This window comes from Malus sylvestris, chromosome 12, assembly GCF_916048215.2.
Source record: "Malus sylvestris chromosome 12, drMalSylv7.2, whole genome shotgun sequence".
In the NCBI taxonomy this organism is placed as follows: Eukaryota; Viridiplantae; Streptophyta; class Magnoliopsida; order Rosales; family Rosaceae; genus Malus; species Malus sylvestris.
The window spans coordinates 14,004,354-14,025,280 of record NC_062271.1 but is presented as its reverse complement, the minus strand read 5'-3'; the positions used below and the strand labels follow the sequence as shown (position 1 = coordinate 14,025,280).

At 37.6% G+C, this 20,927-nt stretch overlaps 1 protein-coding gene across 1 annotated transcript in view; it reads right to left on the bottom strand.

Annotated features, from left to right (window-relative positions):
- Window positions 1-316: 316 nt before the first annotated feature.
- LOC126592041 (uncharacterized) overlaps window positions 317-20,927 on the bottom strand; it is a 79,916-nt gene continuing 59,305 nt past the window's right edge. The window contains exon 2 of the mRNA XM_050257804.1: window positions 317-1,963. Coding sequence (XP_050113761.1) covers window positions 521-1,501 — 981 coding nt within the window. The 5' untranslated portion in view covers window positions 1,502-1,963 and the 3' untranslated portion in view covers window positions 317-520. The remainder of the gene's footprint in view (window positions 1,964-20,927) is intronic.

Below are 20,927 nucleotides of genomic sequence, written 5' to 3'. Positions count from 1 at the left end.
CTTGATCATCGGAGGTTTGTGGGTTTGTTCCAACAGCATCTGCCTTCGTCTTCTGGAGCGGCATCGCGTAGTGAAGCTCCAACTGATCAACCTCTGTTGCCTCCTCCTTCTGTGGCCCCGCCGACTGCTGAAGCCCCGCCGATTACTGAAGCACCACCTGACCAATGAATGCTATTAGTTTACACATCAATGTAAAATATTATTACTTTTATGTTTTTTTTTTTTTTTTTTTTTATGTATTATTATTATTATTATTATTATTTTTAAATATGTAAATTAATGTAAAAAAAAAAAAACTTTGGTTAACCTTGCCCCACACTTAAACTAAATAACACAAACTCACAGAAATCAACCAAATAACACAACTAACTAAACAAAACAAAATGAAAGCAGTAAAGATAAGGGTGTAAGAATTCAAATCTGATTTGGTTAGCGATTCCAAAGTCTCCATTCGTTGAATGCTTGGGTTGCCTCCCAAGAAGCGCTTGATTTAACGTCTTTAGCCGGACGAATCTTTCCTTTAAACTCCCCTCGGCTCCAAAGCATGGAATTTATCTTTTAATGGGAGGTGATACTTGAAATGATTCGGCAATGGTTTAAATTCAAGAGTGGGTGCCTGAATCATCAAAATCAGAAAAGTGTTAGTATAAATAAAAATTAAAATTGGAGAAGATGACTTACTTTCTTTTTCCGACACAAACTCAATGACAAACACCACATTTTTGAACATTTCCGGGACTTTGAACTTGGCCAGGTTTACTATGATGGTTGTGGCTTGTCCCGTGTCATCAAACTCAACTGCTTTGGGCTTGATTGTCTCATGCACAGCCTCTTGGATGTATTCTTGATATGCTTCAACCACTTCATTCTCTTGAATCCCTTTTCTTGGTGTGCAAGGTTCTTTGAACATTTCAATAATATCGGGAACTTGTTTTGGTGCACCAAGAATTAGGATATCACTTTGCACCTTTGGAAGAGCTTCCACAATGTCTTTTTCACTCTCTTTGATATTTGGAATCAAAAACCTGCAAGGACAAAGGACATTCGGTGGAATAATGTTAGAATGAAGTGAATTTAGAACTTCCTCACCTGAGTTGGATGACATAGGGATTTGAGGAGCTTGCAGCAAGAATTCTTCTAAACTGCCCAGGTCGTCCTCCTCCTCTTCTGCTTGCAGCAGCAATTCATCCATGTTCGGGCTGTGTTTGGATGGTTCTGGGACAGCTTCATCCTTCATGTCACCTTCCAAAGTGATAGCATCGTGGATTTCAAAATCTTCCTTCGAATTTTCAACAGTTGAGTTGGAGAGTTCACTTTGCTCTTGAATTTGTACCATGAATTCCATAATCTCTCCCATTTGACTCATCAATTTATCCAACTTCTTGTCTTGATTTTGTTGGTCCTGCGTCAAAGAGGTTAGTACTTGAAGAATTTGATCACTATCCATGGACATACTTGAATTTGATTGGAATTGTTGTGGGGTATGCGGTGGTGGCTGCATAGGCGTTAAATAAAACTCCTCAGATTGCTACCAATATCCATCTTGTTGAGCCTCCTTGGCTTGATTTTGTGAGCCCTGCACCAAAGAATTTAATTCATTAAGAATTTGATTATAATTTATTGACGAACCTGAGTTTGATTGAGCATATTGCATAGGTTTTGAATAGAAATCCTCCTCTTGTTGGAATTGTTGAGGTTCCCCCCACATATAATTTGAATGATCTCTCCAAGCCGAATTGTAAGCGTTGGAAAACATGTTGTTGCTTGGTTGATCATAGCCTTGATAAACCCAAGCATCTTCATTGGCGGAAAATTGAGGACTTTGATATCCTTGCCCATAGGGCACATCAAGTGTAGGGACACTTGGCATTGTGGTCCGTTCGGCATTATGAGTCAATTGAGCAGTGAGCTGTGCCAATTGAGCTTGAATGGTCGCAAGTGCCATGTCTTGCTCCATTTGTACCTAAAATCAAAGAAAGAAAAATAAATCAAATATCAAAAGTAAAATACACAAACACCAATATAAACATAAACAAAAACAAAAATAAAGGGATTAGCAAAGTTGCTAATCCCCGGCAACGGCGCCAAAATTTGATGTGAGAATTACTTGACACACAAATTAAACCCTCTTTTTATCAAATGTAGTAAAGTATGTAAGTAGGGTATCGTTCTAGGCCGGGGATTAGGAGGGATTGCTAATCTATTCTAAATTAATTCAAAAATATTAAACAAGACTCAAGGACATAAACTAGGCTAAAAACTCTAATAACTCGAAACACACTTAGAATGACTCAACATAATGAAAACAATCAATTTAGACACTAGGAACTGAAATGGACGGAAATTGAATTAAAAGACTAACAACAATGAAAACTAACTAAATAATATAATTTAATAATGGGGGGTGTTTGGTTTTGACGAGAAGTAAATTAAACTTAAATAAATTACAGAATTGACAAAAGCATAAATTAAGGTGAAAGGATAGGTGACGGACTAGCTAGAGGGTTCTTCTCCACACATGACACATATGCAACCTAAATTGATTTTCAGTTGTTCTTTCAATAAATTGTAAATCTCAACGCCCCAAATTAACCGTGAATTGCACTAATTAACCCTTAATTTTTCCACAAGTTATTGGGTTGGATGATTGCATACGACAACCCAAAACATTTCCTACAAGTTCCCTACATGAATTGCATAATAGAGATACAAGCAAGAATCATTAAGTTCTATGAAAAACATAAGCATTGACGAGGCACTCGTTACTATGATTTGCATGAAACTTATGCCAAGAATTTACTTAACGTGATTGTGACTAGCAACCTTCACTACTTGTGAATATAAGTTTATAACGATTAGGTGAAACTCACTTATATTCTAGCATCAAATTCATGCATGTAAATTAAGTATGCATCCTTAATCGACATACAAAAATAAGTTATCAATCAAGCAGTTAAGCAAATTAAATCACAACTCAGAAATCACAACTGAAGGTAATCAATTCATATTACAAATATATTCATGGCTTTGAATTAACCTCTAGCCAAAATAAATTTAGTTACACATTATTATCAAATTAAACCAAAAGTAAAACATAAGTTGGAAAGATTTAACCGAAAGAGGAGAGTGCTCTGTCCGTGCCTTTTCTTGATCTCTCCGCATGTCCTCACTTCCCCCTGCTGTCCTCACCTTCGGTTTCTGCTTTCCTCGCTGCCCAAGGCAGCCAAGCCTTTTATTCCTCCTGCCCCCTTTGTCCTCTGCCCGTCTCTCCCCTCTCCCTCTATTATTTTTCTGTTCCGCGCCTCTTGGCTGTCCCTGTGCTTCCGCTGCCCAAGCAGCCTTCTCCTTCTTTTTATTTTTTTTTTCTTTCCGTTCTGACTCTCTTTCACGCTGCCAAAGGCAGCCTTTCTCCTCTCCTCTCTGACCTCGCTGCCAAAGGGCAGCGTTCTCCCCCTGCCTTCTGCGCTCAGTTTTCTCATATATGCCCGCTGCCCACCTACCACGCTGCACTCAGTAGCTTTCATTTATTCTTTTCTTCGTGCTCCACTCATTCTTTTGTTTTCTTTTGTTCCACCCAGGCAGCCAAGTGCTGCTTTTCCTCTTTTATTTTATTCTTCTTTTTGGTAGCCTTGCTGCTTCTTTTCTTTGTGTGTTACTCACCATTCCACCTGAAACATCTTTAAGTTTAATAAAAACCCCAGTGCAAACTCTGATTCCAACCTGACAAAATTTAGTGAGTAAATAACAAGTTTGTGCCATTTTTATTTTCTTTGCATAACAAATCCTATAAACACAAAAATAACGTAAATAGCTCAAAAATATAAGGAACTAACTAAGAAAAGACGAGTGAATTTGAAGTAAAAATATATATAAATATGATCCGATCAAATACCCCCATACTTAGCTTTTGCTAGTCCTCGAGCAAAACAAAGAAAACATGAAAAAGTACTAACATGAAAAACATTAGTTTCCCCCTTATGTGACCCTCATAGAATTTCATTCGAGAAAACAAATCATCAAGAACCATAGCTAGCACCAAACAAACTAATCCAAATTCATCTTCCTTATTCAAATATTAGCAGTAATCTTTGAATCATCCTTGAAGTGTAGTGTGTGAGATAGCCATGCTAATGCAATTTCAAATTTTTATTTTTAAAATCATCATATGCAAACTAGCGACCTTCTCACGGGATATGCACTCAATCACACATGTGTTTAGTTTTAATGTGTTTCGCTCAAAGAATCAAATGTGAAATTTCTACCATAAGCTTGCTTAAAGATCACTTCTCCACAGTCATAATTGCAAAACTTAAATCAAGAGGACTTTTATTGGATATAATGAGGCTTAGGGATAGGGTTATTGAAACGAAAGAATAGGAAAACACAAATTCCAAGCTACATTGCAAGCAATTCTTTTCTTTAGATTTATAAGAACTCAAGCTCTCCAACGATTCTTCTGACATCTCCAACCACACCCTTAAACTGAAACTTTAAAAACTTTTTATTTTCTTTGTATACAATCTTTTTTTTTTTTTTTTTTTTTTTTTTTTTTTTTTAATACAAACATGAAATACCCCCACACTTATTCTTTTGCCAAACACCTTCGAAGTACTTCACAAACATTTCTCATAAGACAATCTCACATTGCTCACTAGCTTGCTTGGGAAGGGTAAGGAAAAATGTTTCAGGTATAAGGGTAGACATATCTGGTGATAAGAAATAAAAGGCTCAACATACACGGCTCAAATTGGCAATCTAATGATATTATTTTTATTTGGGAAACATGGTTATTTGGGCCATAGTGGTAAACCTAATGCCTCTATCATTTTCAAGTTCATGCAATCAATGACAAACATTTCGAAAGATCGTTACGCAAGTTCTAGAGATGTATCTCACATAAGTTCATCACACATGAAAGAATAGGAGTGTATGAAAAATGCACACACTTTCAATCAGCTCAAAAACTCACATAGGATGTATATGGTCACTAAATTCACATATGAAGCTTTAAGTCATACTTTAGTTTCACATTAACAAGGCTATGTGCATTTGGTTTTTCAAAGATGATCAAACATGTACAAAACTAACAAGAGAATTAGGAATTTCACAAAACACATGTTAACTAAGTTCTTGATGATCATGATTCAAATTTGATCTAATTATATCATTGGGTCGGGAAACTAACAAAAATCTAATTCAAAACAATAAGGGAAACAAGACAATATTTTTGTATTTTTAAATTTTCCGATTTTTTTTTTTTTACTATTTTTTTTTTTTTTTAAAGAAAACAAAAAGCAACAACACAGAAACAAATGAAATTCTAGAGATGTTTACCCCCACACTTAAACTGGACATTGTCCCCAATGTCAGAAAACACTATAATAAAATAAAATAAATAAATAATAAAAAACAAAATAAAGCAATTGGACTGAAAACTTCCCTAGTTTGCAGTAAAACCAAGCAATGACCCCCCAAGCTAAAATTTTGCAATCAACTTCAAGGGTGGAAATAACCAAAAGTTCCTGCAAAGAAAAGAAATAATTCAGTTAAGTAACGCAAGAAAATGTAAAAAAAATTGCAAACGAAAAATTGAAAATCACGATAAAAGACAATGAATAGAACTAATAAGTGATCATTGGTCGTGCTTGTTGACTTTCCACAGTTTTGATCTCGAACTGATTTGGAATTCTGAGCGAGGAATATTAGCGTGCCTTGGTTTCATCTCAGACTTCTTCTGCTGGGATTATTTGATTGTGCAGTCTGCATTCTTCTCTGCTTGTTTCCTCTGCACGGCGGGCAGGCACGAGGTAGAGGTTTTGGTCTGTTTCTTTCTTCAATCTTTCCAAGTGCCTGCCTCTTGCTTTCTTTCTCCTTGTCCCTAGCTGAGGATGAATCAGCACGTTGTCTCCACATGCTTCGAGGTATCATTTTCACTTACGAAGAGGAAGTACCAAATGATGAAGATGAGTACTCGAGAGCAAGGCTTGGTAAGCAATCAGGAACAAGGAGAAGGAAGGAGAAAGCATGATATGAGATACTCTTGCTTTCAACCTTTATGATATGAAATACTTTTGCTTTGAATGGGTTGTTTGCAGGAGTATCCCAAGGAATGAGGAACACTGAGTAACTTAGGAGGATTCTTTGGGAATGCATTCTCGGAGATGAAGAAGTGCTGAGAGGGTGTGCCTTTGCTGTGGAAGGCGAAGGTAGAGACTTATAGGATTTTTCTTCACAACCGGAACTATTCTCTCACTCATTGTCGGCAGCCGGTGGATGGATGAATAGTACAAATTACGCGCTTTCTGACAAAGCTGCCCGTAATTTCCGCAAAGCTGCCAGTTGCATGTGACGAGTGACAACACGTCTGGACAAATTGATCTTGCGAAATCCGGGGTTCGGCTCGTGGTTTCTGAGCAAGCTCAGCTTTTGAGAATTGCAACGCCTCTTTTGAGAAAAGAATTCGGCTTTTGAGAAAGGAGCCCCGACTCTTCGATTTGCGAGAGGACGCTTCAACAATTTCTGAGGAGCGCCTCTTCGATTTCTTCTTTTTATAAAGGCGCTAATTTTGTTCCACAACACACTTGAGCTTCCTCTTGTAAACACTCCCTTCTTGCACTTCCAAAATCTTAATCTGTCCGATCTCTTTTCTTTCTTCACCACCTCTGAAAAATGTCTGGCCCTTCCGACCGTCGTTTTGACTTGAACCTTGATGAAGGAGCAGCCCCTCCTTCTCCAGACAACATATGGCGTCCATCTTTCATATCCCCTACTGGTCCTCTTACCGTTGGGGATTCGGTGATGAAAAATGACATGACCGCTGCGGTGGTGGCCCGGAACCTTGTCACCCCCAGAGATAACAGACTGCTCGCTAGACGGTCTGATGAATTGGCGGTTAAGGAGTCTCTGGCTCTTAGCGTGCAGTGTGCGGGTTCTGTGTCCAACATGGCCCAACGCCTATTTGCTCGAACCCGTCACGTTGAATCGTTGGTGGCTGAAATACAGAGTCTCAAAGAGGAGATTAGAGGACTCAAGCATGAAAATAAACAATTGCATAAGCTTGCACACAACTATGCCACAACCATGAAGAGGAAAATTGACCAGATACATGAATCTGATGGTCAGATTTTACTTGATCATCGGAGGTTTGTGGGTTTGTTCCAACAGCATCTGCCTTCGTCTTCTGGAGCGGCATCGCGTAGTGAAGCTCCAACTGATCAACCTCTGTTGCCTCCTCCTTCTGTGGCCCCGCCGACTGCTGAAGCCCCGCCGATTACTGAAGCACCACCTGACCAATGAATGCTATTAGTTTACACATCAATGTAAAATATTATTACTTTTATGTTTTTTTTTTTTTTTTTTTTTTATGTATTATTATTATTATTATTATTATTTTTAAATATGTAAATTAATGTAAAAAAAAAAAAAACTTTGGTTAACCTTCCCCCACACTTAAACTAAATAACACAAACTCACAGAAATCAACCAAATAACACAACTAACTAAACAAAACAAAATGAAAGCAGTAAAGATAAGGGTGTAAGAATTCAAAGGTTTGTGGGTTTGTTCCAAACAGCATCTGCCTTCGTCTTCTGGATGTAATCAAATCATATTGCAAGCATGAACATAGTTTCAAATCACCCCCTAACTAAGAGGGGTTTAGTTCCTCATACTTACAAAGCAAAGATGCATAACTTTAGACATTAAAAACAAAGATAGAAAACACCTAGAAACGCTCCAACACTCCCAAGGCTTGGGCATAGGCACGGCACAAGATGTTCCTTATCTTTCCTTCCTTGCAAGCAGCGGCACTAGAGGTTTTGGACGGTTTTGGGTGGTTTTTATGGTGTAGAATGGATGGGGAATGGTATGGAAAGGTTTAGGATTGATGGGTGGTGTGGCTAGGGGTGGTTTTTGGCTGAAATTAGAGAGAATGGTGGTGGGAAGTTTCGGCCAAAGCAAGGAGAAAATCTGTTATGTTGATGAATATGGGAGGTGGTATTTATAGGCTTGAGAGAGGACCACTCCATTTCCTTTGCATGTGCAGCTTGTGTGAGTGTGTGTTGTCATGTTTCCCCTTTACATTTACACACACATGCTTCATCATTTCAACCACCAAACACACACATTTTCTGCCATGTTTTCCTTTACATTTACACACACATGCTTCATCATTTCAACCACAAAACACACACAATTCCTACCCATGTGTGTGTGTTTCCTTTGCCCATGTGTGTGTGTTTTTCCTTTGCATTTGCAGACACATGTTCTTCATTATTTCAGCCAACAATCCACCCATTTTCTGCCCATGTGTGTGTGTTTCCTTTGCCCATGTGTTGCCTTTCTCTTTTTATTAGCCAAATCTGCTTAGCCCTTTTCTGACCTTTTAGTGTTACAATGCCCATAACTTCTTCTAGAAAATTGAGATTAACAATCCGTAAATTTCTCCAGAAAATAGACATCCGTAGCTTTCCACGCATATAAGGTTCATTCTCTCATTCATTCTGAGCTGTTTGTAACATGCTTCCAAAGTCAGATAATCTGCACAGGCAGTTTTGACGAATTTGTTACTTAATAATTCACTTGTGCTACTTTTCTTTTCTTTGCTTGATAAATCACACAAAACACAAAAACATAGTAAATAGCTCAAAAATATAAGGAACTAACTAAGAAAAGACAAGTGAATTTTATGTAAAATATATATAAATATGAGCTTATCACCTACCCCCACACTTAGCTTTTGCTAGTCCTCGAGCAAAATAAAGAAAACAAAACACAACCTAAACCTTCCAACGTTTGCCTTAGGGATTTCCAACGCACATGACATGTTAAAAATCATTATCCCCACAGATTTGAGTCATCTTCACACTTAAGCACATACTTAATCATAGTCACCACGTACTAGTTCACATTTAACCAATTAAAATATGATTTTGAATGTAGTAACCTTAGAGAATTTGCTCAAGTCCTTACAAGATATTCACCCAATTTTCACTCAGATTTTCTAACTACACACCCTATAGTAGTTATATGTGAGAAGATTGATGTAAACATGAAAACGAACGCTCATATATATGTATTACAAAGAAAGCGATTTCTGGAGTTATTAAGCATGTTTAGATATGATCTCATGAATGGAATGCTACTACTTAGATGCGAGAACCAATGACACCATATGCTCATACCAAATTCAAACTCCACAAATTGAAACACATAACACTCAAGATTGAAGTCAAAGGTTGTAACGGGGCTTGAGGTGTTGGCTAACAAATGAAGGTAAGGGAAAACAAACGTTCTTAAAGCAATAGCAAATAAAGTAATGAACTTGAAACTTAGAATTCACTTAGATTGCAAAAATCAACTTTTAGACATAAGGGAAAGATTTAAACAACTCTTAGGGTCAAATTCAACTTTTTTTTTTTTTTCTTTGGATGAATTTTTCTTTTCTTTTCTTTCCACCCCTGCCTATGGCACACTACTTACATGAGAAACACTTCCCCCACACTTACATGAGCAGCACCACCGAAGGCTGATTACAGGTTAGAGCCTGCTCGGGTGGATGGTTTCAGATGGTTGGTAAGAAATTGGCCCTAATGACTCGGTTTCGCTGATTCTAAGGGAAATTTACTTACGGCTCTAGGGATTTCTGCTAATCGTAAGCATAACAACTCGTACTCTCATACTTATACTCATCGTAATGACGAGTGCAGCATCAAAAGAAATTTTGGGAATTAGTGTTCTAAGGTTGGGAAAAGGAATTTGCTAATAATCTACTTGGAATGGGGTTTATCGGAGTACAATCTTCCTTCTGAAGATCCGAAATTATTACTATGTTTGAAAGATTAGTATTGTCGAGGACCAAAGTGATTCTTCCCAGACGTTCTTCTGTCAAGTGCTACCACTTTAGCACCACGTTGTCATTCGAGTCATTTTCAGCGACTAAAGTAAAACTTTATAGAAATTCTAATATATGGTATTTTAACAGGTACTGCTAATGTGAAAATTAACTTGACACACAAATTAAACCCTATTGTTGCCAATTGTAGTAAAGATGTAAGCAGAGATCGTTCTAGACCCGGGATTAACTAGGGATGCTAATCAACACAAATAAGACTCAAAACACTAAACTAGACTCTAAAACTATAAACTAGACTCTTATGACTTAAAACTAACTCAAACCACTCAAAACAGCAACAAACAATAAAAAAATACTCAATTCTAGACCTAACAAGTGGTTTTGACAAAAATAAAACTTAACTTGACTCAAAAGACTAAAAGAAAACAGATTATGACTCAACTAACAAGACTTAATGAAAGGGGATTGTTTTTTGACGAATTTAAAACTCAAAATAGAAACTTAACACTTTAAGAAAACGAATTTGGTGAATTGAAAAGGGTGAAAGGCTAGTTAGAAGGTCCTTCTCCACACATGACATATGCATACAAACCGATTTCCAGTTATTATTCCTTTAAACCATGAATGACAACACCCCAAGTTAACCGTGATAGCACAAATTAACTATCAGATTTTCCTTATTTCATTGAATTGGACGGGATACGCATCACAACCAAATTATCCTTCTTAAGTCCCCTAACTATGAAAAACATGATAGAAAACATATCAAAGGTCATTAAGTTCTTTGAAAACCATAAGCATTGACAAGGCATTTGTAACTATGAAATGCATGATACTCCTGCCAAGGATTTACTTAACACAATCATGACTAGTGACTTTTACTACTTGTGAATATAAGTTCATAACGATTAGGTGAAACTCCCTTATACTCTATCATCAAATTCATGCATGCAAATTAAGTGTCGACCCTCAATCAACATACACAAACAAGTTTTAATAACTCAGATAAGCAAATCACATTCAAGACTCAAGAAACAATAACTGGATGTAATCAATTCATATAAAGCATATAATCATGGCTTCGAATTCACCTCCAACTATAAAGAAATTAGTTCCACATGTTCGCAATTAAACAAGGACAATTAAATTTAAACATTGAAAACAAAGATAGAATACACCTAGAAACACTATAACAATCTAATGTCTTGAATGGCAAGCACAGCTCCAGGTGGCTCCTTCTTCTCCTTCCTTGCACAGCTGCAGCACTAGAGGGATGTATGGCACGAATTTGTGGTGAATGGTGTAGAAAAATATGGTAGAGGGTGGGCGTTGATGTGAAAATTAACTTGACACACAAATTAAACCCTATGGATGACAATTGTAGTATATGAGCAAATAGGGATCGTTCTAACCGGGGATTAACTAGGGATGCTAATCAATGTAAAACTGACTCAAGAACATAAAAATATAATGTAGAACACTAAACTAGACTCAATTAATGCAAAACTAGGGTTTTAAAACACCTAAACAAACTAAAAACTCAAAACAGCAACTAAAAGGCTCAAAACTGCCTTAAAACCACTTTCTGGGCAGTTTTGAGTACCTAACACTAGTTTGGACGAATTTGGACTATGACTTGACTCAAAACACTTAAAAACACAACTAAATGGATTTCTAACTAATCTAACACTTTAAAATAAATGGGGGATTGATTTTGACGAAATTAAAACTTTAAAACTCAAACTTTAAAAACAAATGTAAAGCAAAACAGATTGTGATTAAATAGAATGGTGAGAAGCTAGTTAGAGGGTTCCTTATCCACACATGAACATATGCATACAACTCGATTTCCAATTACTCTTTCAACAAACCATGAATGACAATGCCCCAAATTAACTAGATTGCACCAATTAATTCTCAGATTTCCCTAGATTCATTGAATTGAATGGAATACGCATTACAACCAAATTATTCTTATCAAGGACCCTAACTATGGAATACGCATGATAGAGACACATATCAAAGATCATTAAGTTCAATGGAAATCATAAGCATTGACGAGACATTCATAACTATGGGATACGCATGTTACTCTTGCCTAGGATTTACTTAACGCAATCGTGACTAGCGACTTTCACTACATATGAATACAAGTTAATAACGATTAGGTGAAATTCCCTTATATCCTAGCATCAAGTTTAAGCATGCAAACTAAGTGTCGACCCTCAACCCACATACATAAACAAGTTATCAATCAAATAGATAAGTAAATCACATTCACAATTTCTGAAATCATAATTGGAAGAAATCAAATCATATAAAACATATGTCCATGGCTTCAAATTCACCTCTAACTAAAAAGAAATTAGTTCCACATGTTTAACATAATTGAAAAGCAAGTTAAATTAAACATGAAAACAGAAACAAAGAAAGAAAGAACTCTAGAAACTCCAATGGTTGAAGATTGCATGCGACAAAGCCTTCCTCCTCTCCAAAGGTCACGGCAAAGCTCCTCTCTTTGGTGGAATGGAAGTGTTGCAGCAAAAGGATGGGGGAAGGTTAGAAAATATGGAAGAATGGTGGTAGATGGCTTGCGGCCAGGAAGAAAAATGGCTAGAATTGTGTTTTTGAGGTTTTTGGATGTGTAGAATGGTGTGGCTGGAAGTATGGACGAAAATTCGGTGATTCAACCCTAAAATATGTATTTATAGGCACCACAAAACCCTAGAGAAATCAGCACAAGTAATGGGCTAGGGTTTAGGGTGCGGCAAGGGTAGAGATCCACAATGAATTAGGGTTTCTAGAAAGCCTTGCAAGGCAAGGAAAATAGGGTTTCTAGAAAGCCTTGCAAGGCAAGGAAATTAGAAATTTTAAAGGCCTAGGTGCGGCAAATTAGTGGGCTAGGGTTTGGGTTTGTAGATAGGGCTTCTAGAAAGCCCAAAACCAAGAATAGAAACTCTCGAAAATGGAAACCTCCAAGAATAGAAACTTCCAACTTTAGAAACTTTGGTTTCTAATTCTGAATTCTTTGTTCTTCACATTCATTTCTTCATTTCTTAAGCTCCTTTGCCCTTCAAACACGTCCATTCCTTGTGCTCCAAGCATGTACTTTCCAATTTAAGCTCATTTTTGCTCTAAAATGCACCAAAATGCACTTTCTTGCTTCAATTGCCATATGAACCTACAAACACACGAAACTAGCTTAAATCACTATAATAAACAATAACTAACAACGTAAATGCAAGAAAACAAGATAACAAAGTCGCATAAATATGCTCCTATCAGGCGTTTGAATTGTGGCAGAAAGGATGTATTTATAGTGCAAAAACCCATAACACAAGGTAGCATAGGAAAAGGATTTGTCACAATTTCTGAAAGGAAAAGGATTGTGTAACCAAAACCCAAGTGGAATGGGTTTAAAACAATCAGAAACCAAGGGGAATTAGGTTAGAAAGGTGTGGCACAAATTCCTACAAGGAAAGGGATAAATTTGGCCTAATTTAAGAGGGAAAAGGATTAGGGTTGCAGGTTCTAGAACTTCTACAAGAAGAGGAGGCGCCAGATTTGTAGGGACTTCTAGAAAGAATGTTTCAGCACCAATTTAGGGGTTCTAGAAGGACAAGGGTGCGGCATAAATGTAGGGGAAAGGATAGGCCTTCTAGAAATTAGATATTTAGGTCCCCTTGCAGCTGGATTTAAGGTGATAAGATTAGGATACGATAAGATAAGGTTAGTTTGAATAAGATAAGGTTGGATAAGGTTTTGGATAATATTCCTCCTTTTGAGTTGATTCCTTATCTTCTTTGTCTTGGTTTTATTTTCTTCATCTTTTCAGCACATTCCTAGCCTCTTGAACTTCAAATTCGTCCATCCATCTTGCTCCACTCATAAGCTATCCATTTGGTGCCCAAAACTACTTCAAAATGCTCCAAATTGCACTTTCTTGCCAACTTTGTCATTTGGACCTATAAACACAAGAAAATAGCTTAAAACACTAAAATAAGTAAGAACTAACTATGAAAATGCAAGAAAACAAGCTAACTAAGTTGCATAAATATGCTCCTATCAAATTCCCCCACACTTAGCTTTTGTTAGTCCTCGAGCAAAACAAAACAAACAAAACAAACAAAACATTACCTAGACCTTCCAACATTTGCCTCAGGGATTTCCAATGAAACATGACACATTAAAAATCAGTACTCCCATAGATTTCAGTTATCCTTACCCTCGAGCACACACTTAATCACAGTCACCACTCACTAGCTCGCATTTAATCAATTTAAAACAATGTTTTGAATGTAGTAACATGCCTTAGAGAATTCCCTCAATTCCTCAGCGGATATACACTGTATTTTCACATAGATTTTCTAACTACACTCCCTATACTAGGTATATGTGAGAAGATTGATGTAAACATGTAGACTAGCACTCATATATGTTATACTCAAAGAAGACACTTTCTGAAATTATTAATGCATGTATATATATATATGATCTCATGAACGGAATGCCACTACATAGATGCGAGAACCAGGGATACCATATGCTCATACCAATCCCAAACTCCACATATTGAAACACACAACAACCAAGATTAAAGTCTAAGGGTTGTAACGAGGCTAAGGGTATTGGCTAACAAAGAAAGGTTAAGGATAAGGGTTGCAGGTTCTTAAAGCAATAGTAAGCAAAGCAATGAAATCAACTTAGAATTCACTCTTGAATGCAGCATATAACTTGAAATACTAAGGGGATTTCGTACATGCTTAGGGTCATATTCAAACCTTTTGGGCCCTTTCTTCAACAACCAATACTTATGAGCTCATTCTCACTTATTTTCAACTCATTTCCCTTCTTTTCTTCACACTTTTTTCTTTTCTTTTTCTTTTTCCATGATTTTTTTTTTCTCTTTTTTTCTTTCTACTCGTGTACATAACCTTCCCCCACACTTGATTTCTGCAATATGTTTGATCAAAAGGAATTCTCTCTAAGTCATGCTCCACTATACTTTAAGAACAATGGTATGGATAGTCCTATTCGAGGCTAGGTAGGAGTAATGTGGCTAACAACGAAACTAGGCTAAATAAGGCTCAAAGAGGTTAAACCTATAAAACAAATGCATGGGATGAAGGCTTTTTGGCTCTGGTGGTAACTACTAAACAACTTCATCTTGTTATATGTTATGCACTCAATTTAAAGCTTTGAATGAAACGGGCATGAGTTCTAGTATTTGGAATTAAAGTGATAAAACGCATTCTAAGTAGCAACCAAGCAAAGAATAATGAGATCATGCAACGACTTTAGAAAACAAGAAATCACAGATTAATAACTCTCCAAATAACGTATAGGCTCAAGTCTCTCAGGGTTGTAACGTTAGTTTGAGTTCCTTCCTTCAAGCATGTTACAAAAACTAATTTGTTTTCCTTTGTGATTACATGTGAATTCGTTAATGACAACTACAACCAAGCATTAACCAAAGAGCATATCAAACTTCCACCCATGTTTGTAATTTTCTTTAACAGTCATGTAATTAAAAACCAAATTCTCATCATTGTGTTGGAAGGTACCCTAAGACACAAACACACAAAAACGACTCTTTTTGGGTTTTTCAAAACTTTTTCTATTTTTTTTTCAAATTTTCGTATTTTTCTTTCAAAACACACTGAAACACTTCAAAACACAATAAAAAACACTTTAAAACAGTGAAAAACAACTCTAGCGGTGCTAGGTGATAAAACCCATGAAATTTCAATAAAAACACTTGCTTACCCCCCCCCCCCCGCCCCACACTTAAACCAAACATTGTCCTCAATGTTTCAAACATAGACTCACACACAAACAAGCAAACGACACAACTAACAAACATGACAAGCATGGCAAAGTAAAAGCAATAAAGAGTAGAGTTTAAGAACCGCAAATCTGGTTATGATGCTGGAGCTTCCTAGTGTTTCTTTATTCACATGAGTTGCCTCCCAAGAAACGCTTGCTTTAATGTCTTCCAGCCGAACGATATTTCCATTTAAGCTGCAATAGGGCCAACGTCATGGAGGGGTATGTCCTCTACGGCATGCTCCTCAAAGTGCTCATAGTATGCCTTCAAACGATGTCCATTCACTTTGAAATCGTTTCCGATCTTCAGACTTTGAATTTGGACTGCACCATAAGGAAAAACATTAGTAACAACAAAAGGGCCAATCCACTTAGAACGTAACTTACTTGGAAACAACCGAAGGCGGGAATTGAAGAGTAACACTTTTTGCCCTACGACAAACGTCTTGCCAGGAATCTGTTGGAAATGTGCCCTAAAACCAATCATATGATGATACTTTATGGACATTTCACATGTTAAACTAATATAGTTTAATTTAAAGGGCAAAGATTATTGTTTGAAGCCGTCTCATATAAATGTTATACGCTTAAACGATAAGTCCAAGGAATATGTAATTGGGAGAATGCGATCTAAAGAAGTTAGATTCATAAGACCATTCTCTTTCGTATACATATCCTAAACGTTCTTGATCATAGGATTGCCAATTGGGCATTGACAGTCTATGAAGATCAGTACGTGCTATGTCTTCTCTTAGGGAGAGTGACTGGTCTCGGGTCATTGGTGTGACTGACACCAAGACAAGTACATAGGTGCTCAATAGAGAATGAGTTCATTGAACGCGATCAACAAGGAGTTCTCATACTCATGTCACATGAGAACTCAGGGTTGGGATAATGCAAAGTAGTCATTTGACCTGAGGCATCATAGTTGTCTTATGGTTAGGTCCTTGATCTTTGACTATGTCAAAGTCGCTCCATCCGAAGGTGTCCACGACATAGTTGGGGTTAAGCCACTTAGCCATGGAGGCAAGTGAATGCGCAACAAGGGATCTCTAACCTTCAAACTATTTGAGGGAGAATACTCTATGATATGATTAAGAATCTCTGGCCAGAGTATGAATGAGATTTAGGAAGCCGTTCCAAATCACATTCAAGGTAATCATATAAGTAAATGAATCACATTGGATAGTAGACATGAATAAACTATCAAACCAAACAAAGTGGTCAAGAGTATTGTATTAGAGAAAGACTGTATTGCATTGTAATCCTAAACTGAATAGGTTCTCCACCTTTTCTGATTAACTTGGGTAACCATGACATACTGCTAGGTGTTACTCATGGTTTGTGGAAGCCCTAAGTGTGTATAATCACTAAAGGGAGAATTGAAAGTAAGTTTCAATTCACAATCGATTTGAAAGAGTTTTATTCGCCCACTGCCTCGCTAAAAGGAACCTAATGGATCGCACACCGTGTAAGGTAATGCTTGAAGGATTTGATGGAGATGAGTAAGGACAATTAAATGGTTTAATTATGTATGGCAAGAATTAATTAATATGTTAATTAATCAAACAAATAAGTTCGTTTTAAACCTTGAGTTAGTTTTGGGCCTTAAAGCCCAAATTGGGCTTCGAATCGTCAAGCCCATTAGCTTAAGTTGTATGACAACTTAACAAACAAAATTCAAGAAGCCCAAAACAGCCCAAAGGCTTGGGAAAACCGGCTATAGAGAGAGGAAAGGCCTTTTGGTCCAAAATGTATACAAAAGTTGAAAGCATAGAAGAGGTATCTTTGCTCCATCCTCATTAGGGTTTTCTAAGGATGAAAAGTGAGAAAAACTCTCTCTCTTTTCTCTATAGAATAGCCAGCCACCATGGGAGAGTTTACTAGTATCTAACACTTCCATGGCCACTCATCTTCTTCCTCAACCATCCTTGGTGTCGAAACTTAGAGGTCTCCAACTTTGGGGACTTTTGGAGAAACCAATTCTTCCATCCATATCCAAGAAGGCATGGAGCCAAGAAGCAAAGTTCCTCCATCCACATCCATGGAGCCAAGGAGTAAAGTGACAAAGGAAAGAAGGCCCTCACATGGGTGATTAACCTTTGCTAAGCAAAGAGGTACTTCAAAGGTATAAAATTTCTTAACTCACTTTGTTCTTAAGTTGAGTCTTGGTTCACATAACTACTAGGCTTTGAATTTTATGGGTAATGTTTTGTTTTTGAGTGCATACAAGCATAATTCCGCCTTTAATTGTTAATTACATGCCATAGATGTTGCTCAAATGAACATGTTTTTCACAAAAATCTCCTTCATAATCATCTTGTCATGGAAGGCCTTTGACTTCTCTTTGTAAATAAGAGCTTTCTTGTATGCTTCTTTCCGAATCTCTTCAAGTTCATTCAATTGAAGCTTTCTATGGATTCCAGCGGCATCAAGGTCTAAATTAAACGTTTTGACGACCCAATGTGCTTTGTGCTCCAATTCAACCGAAAGATGGCATGGTTTCTCATAGATGAGCTGAAATTGGGACATTCCAATTAGTGTTTTTTATGTTGTACGATATGTCCACAATGCATCATTCAAGTGCAAGCTCCAATCTTTCCGATTTGGTCCAACAGTCTTCTCCAAAATCTGCTTAATCTCCCGATTAGAAACCTCGGCTTGCCCACTTCTTTGAGAATGATAAGGTGTTGCCACCTTATGTGTGACGTTATACTTCTTAAGTAGCGCTTTAATGGTTCAATTGCAAAAATGGGAGCCCCCCATCACTTATGAGAACTCTTGGCATTCCAAATCTAGCAAATATGTTAGTTTTCACAAAATCTGCAACCACTTTAGAATCATTAGTACGGGTGGCTTTTGCTTCCATCCATTTCGAAAAATAATCAACCGTAAGTAAAATATAAACAAAACCATGAGATGAAGGAAAATGACCCATGAAATCAATGCCCCAAACATCAAAAATTTCGATACAAAATATAGGGGCCTACGGCATTTGATCGTTTGAACCAATGTTTCTGGTTCTTTGACAACGATCACATGTTATGCAAAAGGTTCTAGCATCCTTAAAGATAGTAGGCCAATAAAAACCACATTCAAGTACTTTAGTGTAGTCCTTTGAGTGCCAAAGTGACCTCCACATGCATAAGTGTGACAAAAAGTTAAAATTGAATTAAACTCATAATCATGCACACACCTATAAATGATTTGATCAGGGTAATATTTCCATAAGTAAGGATCATCCCACACATAAAAACATGCCTCTTTCTTAAGTTTATCACGTTGGTGCTTGTTTAGAGTGCTTGGAACTTGTTTAGACACCAAATAATTCACTAAATCGGCATACCATGGCACACTTACCTCAATAGACAGCAGCTGCTCATCTAGGAATGTCTCTGGGATAGGCACAGCATCCTCTTCATGCACCATATGGCTCAAGTGGTCAGCCACCACGTTTTCACTTCCTTTCTTGTCCCAGATTTCGATATCAAACTCTTGGAGAAGAAGCATCCAGCGAATAAGCCTTGGTGTAGCCTCCTTCTTCGTAAGTAAGTACGTCAACGCTGCATGATCAGAATAGATTATAAATTTAGTATCAAGTAAATAAGAACGAAACTTATCTAAAGCAAAAACAATAGCAAGAAGTTTTTATTCAGTCGTAGAGTAGTTCAATTGAGCGTCATTCAAGGTCCAAGAGGCATAGTATATGATGTGTGGTTGCTTGTCCTTCCTTTGTCCTAAAACTATCACAGCCCGTCCCAGGAATTATATATATCAGGAGCGTTAAATGACTATTTTACCCTCGACGTTACTTAGGTATGTGTGTATTACGTTTTGGAAAGTGTATGGTCCCTAAGCTTTTGGAAAATTGTTTAAGTTAGAAATATATTGAAAGTTGATTTTGTTATGTGTGGTTAGGGAATTAGGAAAGGGTTTGGATGGTGTGGATTAGTTTGGAACACACAGGATCTCTCTCTCTCCTTCCCCTGCGTCTTCTCTGTCTCTTCCCCTCACGATCTCACACTCCCCCACACCCAAATACGTACGGCACACCCAAACCCTCCAAAAACTCGACGGATCGAGGCAACCAAGGTATGCATCTTCATCCTTTCGACGTTCTGAGTTCATTGGTGCTAGTTTTAGGAAGTGAAATCCTCGAAATCATGTGGAACCCGAACCTCCATTTTTAAGTTACTATTCATGCACACGTAAAATGTCGTGTTTCAGGGAATTCTAAGCTTGTAGTGAGCTTAGTGAGGTCCTAAGGAGGCTCGGAGTGCTTCGTTTGAAGGATTTGGACGTCGGGATCACGTGGTTCCATTTTGGCCGAAATTCTTGGGAATTTTCCGGTGAGATTTCTTGATTTTTAGAGCCTTAAACTAGTCTGTCGTGATTCCACATGTTTGGGGCTTCAATTTGATATAAAATACGAAGAAAATGGGTGAAAAACGAAGGAGAACGAAGAGTTTTAAAATTCGCCGGAAAACGGCCGCCGGAAAAACCAGTCCGGCGACCCAAGGAAGAAGAAGAGCGCGTAGGGGGCGCGTAGGCCCATGCCACGCGCGGCGCGTGGGGGCACGTGAGCCCTCCAAAAATTTTTCTAAAAATTTCCCGACGCTCGTGACGTCGAGTAGGTCGATGTGGTATATTCATATACCCAAATTGAGCATCGTATGAGAAGTTATTTCGAAAAATTGGTGATGTGTTTAAATTAACGTTTTTATAGTTGTTTCGCATATAGGTGAGACGTATCCCGAGGACGAGCGCATCCAGGGACGCCACGGGGGTTACGACCCGTCGACTTATCAGTGAGTGGGCAGTTTTGATTTCGTATTTACCTATATACATTTATTTTCCCAGAAAATACGCGTTTTTATGAAAGTTATGAATTTAATTGCCATGCATGAATTATTGAGATATCTAGCTTGATAATTGTTGCATATATATGTGATATGACGCGGTGGACGCTCAGGTGAGTTATTTATTTTTTCAGCTGAGTTATTTATATTGAATTTCATTGAAAGCTCATAACCTGCACCTAGGTGATAGTGCTTATATTGTTATTCACCACACCGCACGCTCGTCTTGGATCCAAGTAGGTGGATGTCGTACAGACCATGTGAGGGTTCCGACATGCCAGTCGTACAGACCATTAGAGGGGTTCCGACTGGTGGGTGACCTTAGATATGCGCGCCGATGATTGATGAGAAGCACTAGAGCGTAATTATACACCTGTCATCGTACAGAC